Here is a 14,803-nt window from a genome sequence, read left to right as displayed (position 1 = left end):
CAGGGTGACCCAAAAATAAGAAACACTTTCGTCATCACTCACTCCACCAGTGTCTTGCCGGTGGAGTGTCAAAACTAGTTCAAAAACTGTAACGTATCTCCACCCCTCCTTCATAAATGCATACAGTATATTAATAAATTTAAGCACAGTAAAAAAATGTGCACTGAGAATACTATTAAAGAAAAAATACTACTTCCTATCTGCTGAGATAAAACAAATTAGCAAGAACTCACCTATGCATATGGCTTCTCCTTTTGTAGTACTAACAACAATTTCTTCATTTAATTCTATACCATTTTCATAGCGTAGTACACCCGGTAACATAATCTTGGCACCATAACAAACAGCATTAACTGCAGAATCCTGACACAAATACAAGCCAGAAATCAAGTTAGACAAGTAGTAACTTCGATAAAAAAAATATAAAAGTAAAAAAATATACACAAAGTTTACTTAAGAAATATTAAAAACTAGTAAATAAATTTCAGATTAAAATATAATGCATCACTAAAGATATTAAATAGTATAAAAAATTTTATTGAGAATATATTCTAAATATAGTAAGCCCTCATGACTCTATGAAATCATAACAAGATGACTGAAAACAAACCACAGAACAGGTGGTGCTTGAAACATGGTAAGTAAGTAAGCTCTTTTACATAGCTCCTCCATTTAGTGCTATTCTTCACAAATGCAACAGAGAACAAGCACAACCAAAATTGTAGAGCCTATGGAAAGGTCTTCATGGTGCCTGATATTCAATTGCTAGTGCATGTTTTCAATTGCATTTGCCAAAGACTGCACTAAAAACTAAACATTTATAAGAAAGATGATAGTAATTGACTGTCCTGTAATTTTTTACCTGGTAATTACAACATTAACTGTTCTTTTTAACACTGGCCATCTACCACCCAGGAGGAGGAGGAGGAGGGAAAGGAGGAGGAGGAGGAGGAGGGAAAGGAGGAGGAGGACAGAGATGAGGAGGAGAAGGGAGAGGAGGAGGAGGAGGGAAAGGAGGAGGAGGGAGAGGAGGAGGAGAAGGGAGAGGAGGAGGAAGAGGAGGAGGGAGAGGAGGAGGAGAGAGAGGAGGAGGAGGGAGAGTAGGAGGAGGAGGGAGAGGAGGGAGAGGGAGAGGAGGAGGAGGGAGAGGAGGAGGAGGAGGGAGAGGAGGGAGAGGGAGAGGAGGAGGAGGGAGAGGAGGAGGAGGAGGGAGAGGAGGAGGAGAAGGGAGAGGAGGAGGGGGAGGCAGGAGAGGAGGAGGGAGAGGAGGAGGAGGGAGAGGAGGGAGAGGAGGAGGGAGAGGAGGAGGATAGAGAGGAGGAGGAGGGAGAGGAGGAGGGAGGGAGAGGAGGAGGGAGAAGAAGAGGAGGAGGGAGAAGAAGAGGAGGAGGAGAGAGAGGAGGAGGAGGAGAGAGGAGGAGGAGGAGGGAGAAGAGGAGGAGGGAGAAGAAGAGGAGGAGGAAGAGGAGGAGGAGGAAGAGAGGAGGAGGAGGGGGAGGAGGAGGGGGGAGGAGGAGGGGGGAGGAGGAGGGGGAGGAGGAGGGGGAGGAGGAGGGGGAGGAGGAGGAGGGGGGGAGGGGGGAGGAGGAGGAGGGGGGAGGAGGAGGGGGGAGGAGGAGGAGGAGAGGAGGAGGAGGAGAGGAGGAGGAGGAGGAGAGGAGAGGAGGAGGAGAGGAGGTGGAGAGGAGGAGGAGAGGAGGAGGAGGAGGAGAGGAGGAGGAGGAGGAGGAGAGGAGGAGGAGGAGGGGAGGAGGAGGAGGGGAGGAGGAGGAGGGGAGGAGGAGGAGGGGAGGAGGAGGAGGGGAGGAGGAGGAGGGGAGGAGGAGGAGGGGAGGAGGAGGGGAGTAGGAGGAGGGGAGGAGGGGGAGGAGGAGGGGGGAGGAGGAGGGGGGAGGGGGAGGGGGGAGGAGGGGGGGGAGGAGGAAGGGAAGAGGAAGAAGGAACACTTTCATCAATGTTTTGTCAGAGGCACACTAGTGTTACAACAGATGTCCCTCCAAACTCCAATATCCTCACCCATCTTTCAGAGTGCAGGAACTGTACTTCCCACCTCCAGGACTCAAGTCTGGCTAACCAGTTTCCCTGAATCCCTTCATAAATGTTACAGATGTCCAAGCCCCTTGAATACAAGACACCTTCTCCTCAAATGACTAAACTTAATAAGAAGAAAAACTTTGCTGCTTCTTTTTCAAGTCAGCTTCCTTGGTGGGAGATGGCCAGTAACATAACCTGAAAAAGAAACACTTTCACTATCATTCACACTATCACTCTCTTGCCAGAGGTGCACAGATATGACAGTGTAGATGTTCCTCCAAACAGCAAATATCCCAAACCCCTCCTTTAGAGTACAAGCATTGTACTTCCCACCTCCTGGACTCAAGTCTGGCTAACCAGTTTCTCTGAATCCCTTCACAAAATATTACCTTGCTCATACTCCAACAGCTCATTAGGTCCGAAAAACTCAGTCCTATCTAACATAGCTGCTGTATGTCCAAGCCCCTTGCAAACAAAACCTCCTTTACCACTTCCCTCCATCCTTTCCTATGGCGACCCCCTACCCTGCCTTCCGTCCACTACAGATTTATGCACCCTTCAAGTCATCCTATTTTGCTCCATCCTCTCTAAATGAACACACACACAAATGTTAGAACAGCAGTACTGTGGCACATTTGGACCTGTGTGTTTACGCTGTGTATACATGTTTTGTAAATAATGTACCAATGATGCCATTAGTATGGATATTGTCTTGTATAAAATGGGTGGCCATTTGTATATTGTGCATGAAATGGGTCTCACAGACCACAAAAATTAGTGGAAAATGGAAACAAAATTAGAAAAAAATATGGCGCATGTGGCATTCACCGGGACACTGACCTTCAACTTCATGCTTTCATGTTTTGGTATTTAGTAATTTTTTTTTCAAATGCAGATGCTGCCAGCATTTTTAATTTTGGGGCTTATGACAGTAAAGTGGTTAAAAAGTACCCAACTTAAAAATTTAATGACAATAATATTATGTTGTTGAATAAAGGGGTTAAAATTTACTAGATTAAAATTTTTTTAGTGATAATAATATTTATGCAGCTAAATATTCTTAAAATTAACAAGCAACACTAATGATACGAAGAGGACTGCAGTGTTTCAACGTGGAGATAGAAAAACAAATCAACAGAAAACAAAATTTACCTTCATTATAATTCTTTTGTGACCAATTAGTATGGATTCCAATGGTTTAATAACCCGCCGCAGGTACCTTTCATCATTGTGATTGTCGTAGAGCCACTGAGCATCCAAAATATCATGCATTTTTACCAAATTGTCATTTTCTCCCTGTATACCTGGAAAAGAAGCAAAACATAATAACATTTATTTTAACACACTGGCTGTCTCTCACTGAGGCAGAGTGACCTGAAAACAGAAACACTGTCACCATCATTTACATTATCACTGTCTTGCCAGAGGCATGTAGATATGACAGTTTAGTCACTCTAAACAGCAAATATCCAATGTATTAAAGTATATGTTCAGTGACATGATGCTCCTTGTATTCTCAGTTGCCCACGACCTTGTTGTAGTAGGAGGGAGAGGGGGAGGAGGAGAGAAGGGAAGGGAAGGGGAAGAGAAAGCAAAGGGGAGAGAAGGGAAGGGGGTGCAATATTTTGTACAACACTTTGTATTTACAATACTGGCATTTCTAACCAATTTATTATTTATGAACAAATGACTCGCTTTTCCAATGTTTTTATTTATGGGAAAATAGGTTCTAAGCACCAAAGAATCAACCAGCGATGAATTTTGAAGACATTAACATCACATACTGGGGTTCCACTGTACCTACCTAATTACAGAACTGTTATGGAACCTTATCTCTTTTGCATCAAATATTTAGGGATTTTTTTATTATTATTTATCAACATATCGGCTGTTTCCCACCAAGGTAGGGTGGCCCAAAAAAGAAAAACTTTCACCAACATTCACTCCACCACTGTTTTGCCAGAGGCAGGCTTACACTACAGTTATAAAACTGTAACATTAACACACCTCCTTCACAGTGCAGGCACTGTACTTCCCATCTCCAGGACTTAAGTCCGGCCTGTCGGTTTCCCTGAATCCCTTCATAAATTTTACCTTGCTCACACTCCAACAGCACGTCAAGTACTAAAAACCATTTGTCTCCATTCGTCTACCTAACACGCTCACGTATGCTTGCTGGAAGTCCAAGCCCCTCGCACACAAAACCTCCTTTACCCCCTCCCTCCAAGCATTCCTAGGCCAACCCCTACCCCGCCTTCCCTCCACTACAGATTTACACACTCTTGAAGTCATTCTGTTTCGTTCCATTCTCTCTACATGTCTGAACCACCTCAACAACCTCTCCTCAGTCCTCTGGATAATAGTTTTGGTAATCCCGCACCTCCTCCTAATTTCCAAACTACGAATTCTCTTTATTATATTCACACCACACATTGCTATCAGACACGACATCTCCACTGCCTCCAGCCTTCTTGTTGCAACATTCACTATCCATGCTTCACACTCATATAAGAGTATTGGTACATTCCCCACTGAGGAGTCTGTCTCCACAGACTCCTCAGTGCACCATTCACCCTTTCCCCCCTTATCAAGTCTATGATTCACCTCATCTTTCATAGACCCATCTGCTGACACATCCACTCTTAGATATGTATTTAGGGATACTGACTGATAAAAACTGTTGGGATGTGAAGTATGGGGAAGGGGAGGGTCACTGTTTTTTTTATATTATTCTATCTTAACCCTTTGACTGTCGCAACCCCCAATCCTGAGGTGTCTCCTGGTGTCGCAAAATTAAAAAAAAAAAAAATAATTTTTTCTTATGAAATGATAGAGAATCTTTTCCCGATTGTAATGACACCAAAAAAACGAAATTTGATGGAAAACTGACAGAATTATGCTCTCGCGAAGTTAGCGACCTCGGCGCTGTTTACAAATCGGCGATTTTGCCCACTTTGAGCCCTATTTTCGGCTAATTCCATTGTTCCAGTCGCCCAAACTCATAGCTATTTCTTTAGAACTCCATTTTCTATCAATTGAGCACAAAAAATTGCCCATTTATCGATTTCAACTACCTAATAATGTGGTCAGAAATTTGCAATTTGCAATTTCACGAAAACTAAAAAATATGACAATTTCAAAATAAGGTCCAGAATGAACAATGCAGACATTCCTGGCTCTAAAATAACATTTTCTTTGCTCATCAGTCACGTCTCCAGGCCCCTCTGATATTACTCTTCCTTTCTATTTTGAATTTTTATTCAAACAAAAAATTGAAGACTTACTATTATGCAGACTACTGCAATACTGTAATAATTGTATAAATAACATCAACCCATTCATGACTGCATATTAGAATGGCTAGTTGGACATTTATTGGACAATGGCATCATTTGTTTACTTTTGAACATTGGCAAAAATCAAACATTTCCCCTACTTTGAGCTCCATTTCTAGGTTCTTTTTATAGGAAAATCAATCAAAATCACCTCTATTTCTATAATATGTTTCCCATTCTATCAAATGAGACCAAGAAAACGAGAATACAACCATAAATACTATACGAAAATAGACCACAAAGTCGGCATTTTAATTAAAAAAAAAAAAAAAAAAAAAAAACGGTCTGAGTTTTTTTGTTCTCATTATGCACTGCGTGCTCCAGGATTTTTTTTATATGGTGCACACTGACCACACAGACCCATTCTCCTGCTTGATTTGAAGCCGCTAGAATTTATGAGTATATATACGTCAAAGTACCTCGTAAGACATATATATACGGCCGCGACAGTCAAAGGGTTAAGACTAGTATACTAATTTAGTTGAGGCAACTTAGAATATAAATATAAAATTCTTCTGGCATGACACTGGACTCTGAGTAATAAACTAACTGATAACTGAGAATATATGACCATCAAGAAGTACACTTCATTCAATTTATGTTACCTGGAATAAAAAACATTTTTAACTGGCTGGTAAATAAATGCACAAAAACTGTTGAATTTGATATTTTTGTGACAAACACTTAACCTACCCAATAAAAACAATACCAGAAGTCAGTGTGTTATGGCAAGATATATTACTGAAGCAGGGCAAATGTATCACCATATCTTGGTAGGAACTATGCAGTTGTAGTAACACAGGCGGGAGAGATACATGACTGTATACACTTGGAAAATCCTAGAGGGATTGGCACCAAATCTGCACACGAAAATCACTCCCTATGAAGCAAAAGACTTGGCAGACGATGCAACACCCCCCCCCCAATGAAAAGCAGGGGTGCCACTAGCATGATAAGACACAACACAATAAGAGTGAGGGGCCCAAGACTGTTCAATTGCCTGCCAGCATACAAAAGGGGTATTAAAAATAGAGCCCTGGCTGTCTTCATGTAGGCTTTGGGCAGGCACTTAAAGTCAGTACCTGATCAGCTGGGCTGTGGTTCGTACGCTGGTTTACGTGCAGCCAACACTAATAGCCTGGTTGATCAGGCCCTGATCCACCACGAGGCCTGATCACAGACCGGGCCTCGGGGGCGCTGATCCCCGAAACCCTCTCAAGGTATACTCAAGATATATAGAAATGGCAATCTCTTTGTCTGGCTCCTAGCCTAGAAGTTAATTGGATTTTAACTATGTTATGTATAAAAAAAAAAAATGGGTGCAAGGACAAAATTAATGCCAATGAATTATAAGTGTAATTAGTGTTGTTGCATCTGTGCTCATTGTAATGTACTTTTCTCTTCATATCATTCTAGTTCAGTGGAATACTGTATATTAAATGTTGTTACACACCACAGGTCTTCAATGTAGATGAATCTGGAATGTGTCATGAATCACTTGTCATGCATTAAATGACTGCTCATTACCACAAAAGCTAAGAATTTCCTTTTCCTATACCACTGGATTTCGTCTAAGGAGTTTAATAATGTACCCCAATGATCATAGCTTCCTAAACATTTAGTAAGGTATGTCAGTAGTCTGGGAAGTACAGTGCCTGCACTCTGAAGGACAGGTGGAGATATGTTGTAGTTTTTGTACTGTAGTATCAACATGCCTCTGGTAAGACAGTGAACAAAAAAAAAAAGAAAGTTGGTATTCTGTTTATGTGACTACAGAAGATAAATTTGGTGTTGATACACTGACTTTTTTCTTTGATTCCTTAAATAATGTTCCTCTAAAATAGTATACTTTCTCTAGTGTTCAATTTTATTACTGCATTGTTCAAGTAGCTAAATGAAAACTAGTCATCTAACTGCATTAGTTAAGGATAAAGTTCACTTTTGTTCTGTTGAGTCTCTACTATTCTTGTTTATTTTATTTTTACTAAAATTAGGAAGAGCTAAACTCATTACTTCATACAGTCTAGAAAATGGAGACAATCAATCCTAGGAAGTGGAGGGCAGGGTCAATTCCTTGGATCAAGAGCCCTCCTACCAGCATCAAGGCACCTCCCTTGATGGAGTGATTTCCATAGTGTTGTTTCATATACAATCATCCTCCAAGCAAACAAACATCCCATTTTTATGATCATGAAAGCAGACAACAAAGAAACTTGACAGCATCTTAAGCATCGGTATATTGTTAACCCTTTCAGTGTCTGTGCTGTAGTACTCTGCCATGAGCTCACCTCACTCAGATAAGCTGTGAGCAGTAAATTTGGGCCTAGATATGAGAGAATGGGTCTATGTGGTAAGTGTGGACTACATATAAAAAAATCCTGCAGCACACAGTGTATAATGAGATAAAACTGAGTGTTTCTGGCTTAAAACAGCAACTCTGTGGTGTATTTTTGTGTGATTTTATGGTTATATTCTCGGTTTCTTGATCTCATTTGATAGAACTGAAGATATATTACAGAAATAGAGATGATTCTGATTGGTTTCAGGACTGAAAATAGCTTGAAATTGAGCTCAAAGTAGCAGAAATGTTCAATTTTTGCTGATATTCAAGAGTAACCAAATCACATCACTCATCCAATACATGTCCAACTTTTTTTTATTTTTTATCACACTGGCCGATTCCCACCAAGGCAGGGTGGCCCGAAAAAGAAAAACTTTCACCATCATTCACTCCATCACTGTCTTGCCAGAAGGGTGCTTTACACTACAGTTTTTAAACTGCAACATTAACACCCCTCCAACTTGTGGGTCTAATATGCATTCACGAATGTGCTGATATTATTTATACAATTATTACAATACTGCATAACAGTAAATCTTCTATTTATTTGTGTGAATAAAAAACTGAAAATTCTTTGCGTGAATAAAAAGATGAAAATTCTTTGTGTGAATAAAAAATAAAAATGGAATTCATATATAAAGCCAGGGAACATAACAAATGAACAGAGGAAACATTATTGTAGTGCCAGGAACACCTGCCTTGTTTATTCTGGACCTTATTTTGAAATTGGAATATTTTGAAATTTGTGTGAAATTGGGTAGTTGAAATAGTTGATTGGGTGGTTTCTTGTACTCAGCAAAATTAACATCAATTTTCAATAAAAATTTGTAATTTGTGTTTTATTACCTTCAGAAAAGATTCTCTACCACTTCATAAATTTTTTTTTTTTTTTTCAAATTCTTAAATTTTTAAATCAGGGGTCTGGACAATGAAAATATTGAGACTCCAACAGAACAGCTAAAATATCAAAAGAACAAAATAATCTCTTAAAAGGAGAACCCAAAAACACAAATATACAACTAACCTGAACGCACTCTCCGCAGCTCCTGCATCTGCCCTCCTGTACCCAAGTGAAGGCCTAGGTGTACACACATTGTCCGGATGTAGGTACCAGCTTCGCAACTCACCCAAAATAAACCTGAAAAGTTAGATAATATATAATTATTAGAAGAAAAAGCCAAATTAATTGACTTATGTTAAATGACACTGGATACCTAATGTTCGAAGAATGCTGGCATAATGGACTAAGGCAGGGGTCAGAGAACTGGGGTAAATTACCCCAAATGGGGTAAAAATGCAAATCTCGAGGGGTAATAAAGATTCATTAAACATGTACAGTGAAACCCCGGGTTTCGGCCACCCTGGGAATCGGCTGCTTCGGATTTCGACCTTTTTTTTGGCATCCAGCCAGCCAGGCATCCAACCAGCCAGGCAGGCATCCAGTCAGCCAGGCAACCAGCCAGCTAGGCAATCAGTCAGCCAGGCAGCTGAAAAATTTGTGCATGAATTTAAAGGGGTATGTAGAGACTGAAAAATTAAAACCCCAACAAGTGTTCAATTGTGACGAAACAGTAGTGTTTTGGAAGAAAATGCCAAAGAGGACCTACATTACTCAGGAGGAAAAGGCCCTGACAGGACACAAGCCTATGAAACACAGGCTAACTCTTTTGTTCTGTGCTGGCATCTTCCAGATGCCAGCAAGTCTCTTCAATAAATGTAAGCAAATGTTATTTTAAATGTTTATTTACATTTTAATTTATCTATTGTGATAGTAGAGGGTAACGAGTGACTAGCTCCCTTAAGGGGGCTGTAGGGCAATACCGAAAAATCGGATACTGAAAAAAAGCTCAACTCTTTGGCAACACAATAGTAGCAGTCTAAGAAATAAGATAGATGAGCTAAGATTACTCGCAAGTGCAGGTAATACAGATATTACTGCTATAACTGAGACCTGGTTCAACTTGAAGAATAGAGAAATGCCTTCTGAATGCAGCATAAAGGGTTATAAACTATTCCACACTGATAGGGTCAACAAGAAGGGTGGTGGTGTGGCGATGTATGTCAGAGATGATTTAAATTGTGTTAGACATGATGTAAGAGCAAAGATGCTCTGTGGCCTCATGACTCCAATCTCTTCCAACCTTTTCTTGAAGCTCTTAATAATCTTGCCCCTTCCATTAAGTTTAAAGCTGAATGGGAATCTAACTCCTTGCTTCCTTTCCTTAATGTCCACATCCACCGCTCAGATACAGGTTATTCCTTTTCCATTTACCGAAAACCTATGCACAGTGGCATGTACATTCACTACTTTTCCTATCATGCTTCCCGTCAAGAAAAGTGTTCTCATCTCCCTCTTTCTCTGTGCCCTCCGCATCTGTGATCATCAGTTCCTTCCAGCAGAAATTTCCACTTTTCATAATTCGTTTTCCCGTCTTGGCTACCCTTCCCGTTTCATAGACTCTGCCTTCTCACGAGCTAAACGTAATTTCTTCTCTCCCAAACTCTCTACTCCTGGGAACTCTTCTGCCCTCTGCCTTCCCTACATTTCTGGTATTTCTAATCTCAACAATTCTCTCCATCCCTTAGACATCAAGCTTACTTTCCGCCAGACTAACACTCTTCGCACTAATCTCGTTCATACCTCTCCTCCCTCTACAGATGTTCCTGGTGTCTACTCTATTTCTTGCTCCTCCTGTCCTCTTCAATACTTTGGAGAAACTGGCCAATCTCTTTCTGACAGACTTAGGGAGCACAAAAATAGTGTTAGGCTTGCCGACACTAACAATGCTCTTTTCTGTCACGTCAGAGATCACAGCTATCCTATAGACTGGTCTTCTGCTAAAACTGTCTTCCCTACTTCCAACTTTAACAGTCGCCGTCTTGTTGAATCCTCTCTAATACACAACTTTTCTTGTATGAATCTTAGTCCTGGCTTCGTCTCTGTAGATGCCTTCCTCTCCCACTACATTGTAAAATGCTCCAAACTTCAGAACACCCATGACTTAACCTGATTCCTCATTTTTTCTTCTTCTCCCTCTTTTCTTTTTTTGCCTTTCTTCTGTCGCCGTGTTTCTGTTCCTTCATTATTTATTTCATCACTTCCCCTTCCCCCCACCTCTGTGCACTTGCTCTCCATCTGTGGGCACCTAGCTCCCTTGCAGTGCTCCCCTTTCTTTATATTTGACTGGCCCCTCCTCCTTAGTTCCCCACTACTTCCACTACTACTACCACTACTACTACTATCACTACTAATACCACCACTACCTCTTCCTGCCTATATATAGCCGTCCTGCTCCAGTTCTGGTTAGTGTGACTTTGCAAATGGTCCAAGCTGGACCAAAACGTCGTCGTAAGCTCCTCTCTTCTATGTGCGGGTTATTTGTGTATCGTTCCCGTCACGGTATTGTGCCTTTTTTTGTTATTTCTCTATGGACAGATTTGTTGTGCGACAGAGGTCCAGTGACTCTCAAGCTGGTCCTAGTGGCATTAACCCTTTGACTGTTTACGCCGTATAAATACGTCTTACGCACCACTGTTTGACGTATATATACTCAATAATTCTAGCGGCTTCAAATCAAGTGGGAGAAAGCTGGTAGGCCCACATGTGAGAGAATGGGTGTGTGTGGTCACTGTGCACCACATAAAAAAAATCCTGCAGCACACAGTGCGTAATGAGAAAAAAAAATTGATCGTTTTTTTGGATTAAAGCGCCGACTTTGAGATGTATTTTTACATAGTATTTATCGTTGTATTCGCGTTTTCATGGTCTTAGGTGATAAAATGGAAAACATATTACAGAAATAGAGATGATTTTCATTACTTTGACGATGAAAACGACCTTGAAACTGAGCTCAAATTAGCGGAAATGTTCGATTTTTACCAATGTTCACGAGTAAACAAATCACACCATACGTCCAATACACGTCAACTGGGGAGTCTAATATTCTTTCACTAGTGCAGTGACATTATTTATACCATTTTTACAATAATGCAGTAGTCTGCATAGCAGTAAATTTTGTATTTTTTTTGTACGAATAAAAAATCAAAATAGAAAGCAATAATAATATAAGAGGGGCCTAGAGATGTGACTAATGAACAGAGGATATGTTATTTTAGTGCCAAGAATGTCTACCTTGTTTATTCTGGACCCTATTTTGAAATTGGCATCTTTATTATTTTGCGTGAAATTGGCCAAATTGCCAATTTCTGACCACTTTATTGGGTAGTTCAAATTGGTAAATGGGCGGTTTCTTGTACTCACCTGATAGATAAAATGGAGTTCTAAAGAAATAGCTATGAATTTGGTCAACTGGAACAACGGAATTGGCTGAAAACATCAGCGAAATCACCAATTCGCATATGTCGCCAAGACCGCTAACTTCGCGGGAGCGTAATTCCGTGAGTTTTCAACCAAATTTCAAACTTTTGGTGTCATTACCATCGGGAAAAGATTTTCTATCATTTCATAAGAAAAAATAATTTTTTTTTCTTCAAAAATTTATCGACATAGAATGACAGTTTCAGAGGGGCCTGCGACAGTCAAAGGGTTAAAAGAAGAAGGGAAGTAACCCTGAAAAAGGACTTGCTACTTCAAGTCCTAATGGAAGGGGATTTTCCTTCTAAACAATAACTTCCACACTCTCCCCTCCCATCAATCAACACCAGATTTTCAATAAAGGTAAGTGTCATGTATTCTATTCTCAGTAGAGTAGTAATTGTGCATGTCTTCTTCAGTTTGTGTGTATTAAAATTAATATTTCATGTGGTAAATTTTTTTTTTTCATACTTTGGGGTGTCAGGAACGGATTAATTTGATCTCAATTATTTCTTATGGGGAAAATTAATTAGGCTAACAATAATTCCGGCTCACGATGAGCTCTCAGGAACGGATTAATATCGTAAGGCGGGGGTCAACTGAGGTGTCTCCTGGTGTTGCAAAATTCCCCCCGCCCCCAAATTTTCTTATGAAATGATAGAGAATATTTTCCTGATTGTAATAACACCAAAAAAATGAAATTTGATGGAAAATTGACGGAATTACTCTCTCGCGAAGTTAGCAACCTCGGCGATACAGTGGACCCCCGGTTTGCGATATTAATCCGTTCCCGAGAGCTCATCATAAACCAAAATTATCGAAAAGCGAATCAATTTGCCCCATAAGAAATAATGGAAATCAAATTAATCTGTGCAAGACACCCAAAAGTATGTAAAAAAAAAATTTTACCACATGAATTATCAAGTTTAATGCACACAAACTGAAGAAGAGATGCACAGTTTGTAGTATGTACTCTACTAACAATAGAACACATGACACTTACCTTTAATGAAGATCTTTTATAGGCTTATGTCCCGGGAGTGCCTTTTCCTCCTGAGTAATGTAGGTCCTGCTTGGCAATTTCTTCCAAAATAGGCCTGTTTCGTCGCAATTAAACACTTGTTCAGGTTTAAATTCTTCACTATCTTCACATATTTTTCAGCTGCTTTTTGGTCCAAACTGGCAGCCTCACCATGCCTAATCACACTTATTTTGCAGAAACAAGCACCAAAAACACTGTGATAATATGGAATGTACCGAATGTATCCTTAGATGCGAGCTCACTGGCTGAATGTAAACACTGGCACACACGGGGGCAGCTCAGGCCACACTTGGACACGTCTCGAACGAATCGTGTATACTGGGTTTTGTAACGGGAGCCAAGGCAAATTTTTTGCGATACAATGCATCGAATACCGGATTTATCGGATACCGATGGCATCGCAAACCAGGGTTCCACTGTATTTACGAATCAGTGATTTCGCCCACTTTGAGCCCTATTTTTGGCTAATTCCATTCTTCCAGTTGATCAAACTCATAGCTATTTCTTTAGGACTCCATTGTTTTCTATCGACCGAGTACAAGAAACTGCCCATTTACCGATTTAAACTACCCAATAACGTGGTCAGAAATTTGCAATTTGGCCAATTTCATGAAAATTAAAAAAAAAAAGACAATTTCAAAATAGGATCCAGAATGAACAATGCACATTCCTGGCTCTAAAATAACATTTTCTTTGTTCATCAGTCATGTCTCCAGACCCCTCTGATATTACTCTTGCTTTCTATTTTGAATTTTTATTCAAACAAAAAATAGAAGATTTACTTTTATGCAGACTACTGCAATATTGTAATAATTGTATAATATCAACCCATTCATGACTGCATATTAGAATGGCTACTTGGACATTTATTGGAAAATGACATCATTTGTTTATTTTTGAACATCGGCAAATATCAAACATTTCCCCTACTTTGAGCTCCATTTCCAGGTTCTTTTCATAGTAAAACCAATCAAAATCACCTCTATTTCTATAATATGTTTTCCATTCTATCAAATGAGACCAAGAAAATGAGAATACAATTATAAATACTATACGAAAATAGAACACAAAGTCGGCATTTTAATTAAAAAAAAAAAACAAAAAAAAAAAAACAAGTTTTTATTTTCTCATTATGCACTGCGTGCTGCAGGAATATTTTTATATGGTACACCCTGACCACACAGACCCATTCTCTCACATGTGGGCCTACTAGCTTTCTCCTGCTTGATTTGAAGCCGCTAGAATTATTGAGTATATACAGTGGACCCCCGCATAACGATGGCATCACATAGCGATTAATCCGCATACCGCTTGCTTTAATAGCAAAAATTTTGCCGCGCATACCGATTAAAAACCCGCTCACCGATTTTCGTCCGAGACGCGTCCAATGTGCGCCCTCAGCCAGCCTCACATGTGCCGCCCGTGCCATTGTTTACCAGCCAGCCTCCGCGGTAACATCCAAGCATACAATCGGAATATTTCGTATTATTACAGTGTTTTCGGTGCTGTTTCTGGAAAATAAGTGACCATGGGCCCCAAGAAAGCTTCTAGTGCCAACCGTACACCAATAAGGGTGAGAATTCCAATAGAAATGAAGAAAGAGATCATTGATAAGTATGAAAGTGGAGTGCGTATCGCCGACCTAGTCAAGTTGTACAAGAAACCCCAATCAACCATCGCTACTATTGTGGGCACCAGAAAGACAATCAAGGAAGCTGTTCTTGCCAAAGGTTTAA

At 40.3% G+C, this 14,803-nt stretch overlaps 1 protein-coding gene across 1 annotated transcript in view; it reads right to left on the bottom strand.

Moving 5' to 3' along the window:
* The window catches only part of Nop60B (dyskerin pseudouridine synthase 1 Nop60B), a 62,159-nt gene that overhangs the window by 25,207 nt on the left and 22,149 nt on the right, over positions 1-14,803 (bottom strand). The window contains exons 6-8 of the mRNA XM_053792715.2: positions 8,735-8,848; positions 3,187-3,338; positions 234-363 (exon numbers count right to left, since the gene is read on the bottom strand). Of these exons, the coding sequence (XP_053648690.1) occupies positions 234-363; positions 3,187-3,338; positions 8,735-8,848 (396 nt within the window). The remainder of the gene's footprint in view (positions 1-233; positions 364-3,186; positions 3,339-8,734; positions 8,849-14,803) is intronic.

This window comes from Cherax quadricarinatus, chromosome 81, assembly GCF_038502225.1.
Source record: "Cherax quadricarinatus isolate ZL_2023a chromosome 81, ASM3850222v1, whole genome shotgun sequence".
Classification (NCBI taxonomy): domain Eukaryota; kingdom Metazoa; phylum Arthropoda; class Malacostraca; order Decapoda; family Parastacidae; genus Cherax; species Cherax quadricarinatus.
Note: the sequence above shows the minus strand (reverse complement) of the source record. Positions and strands in the feature narration are given on the sequence as shown.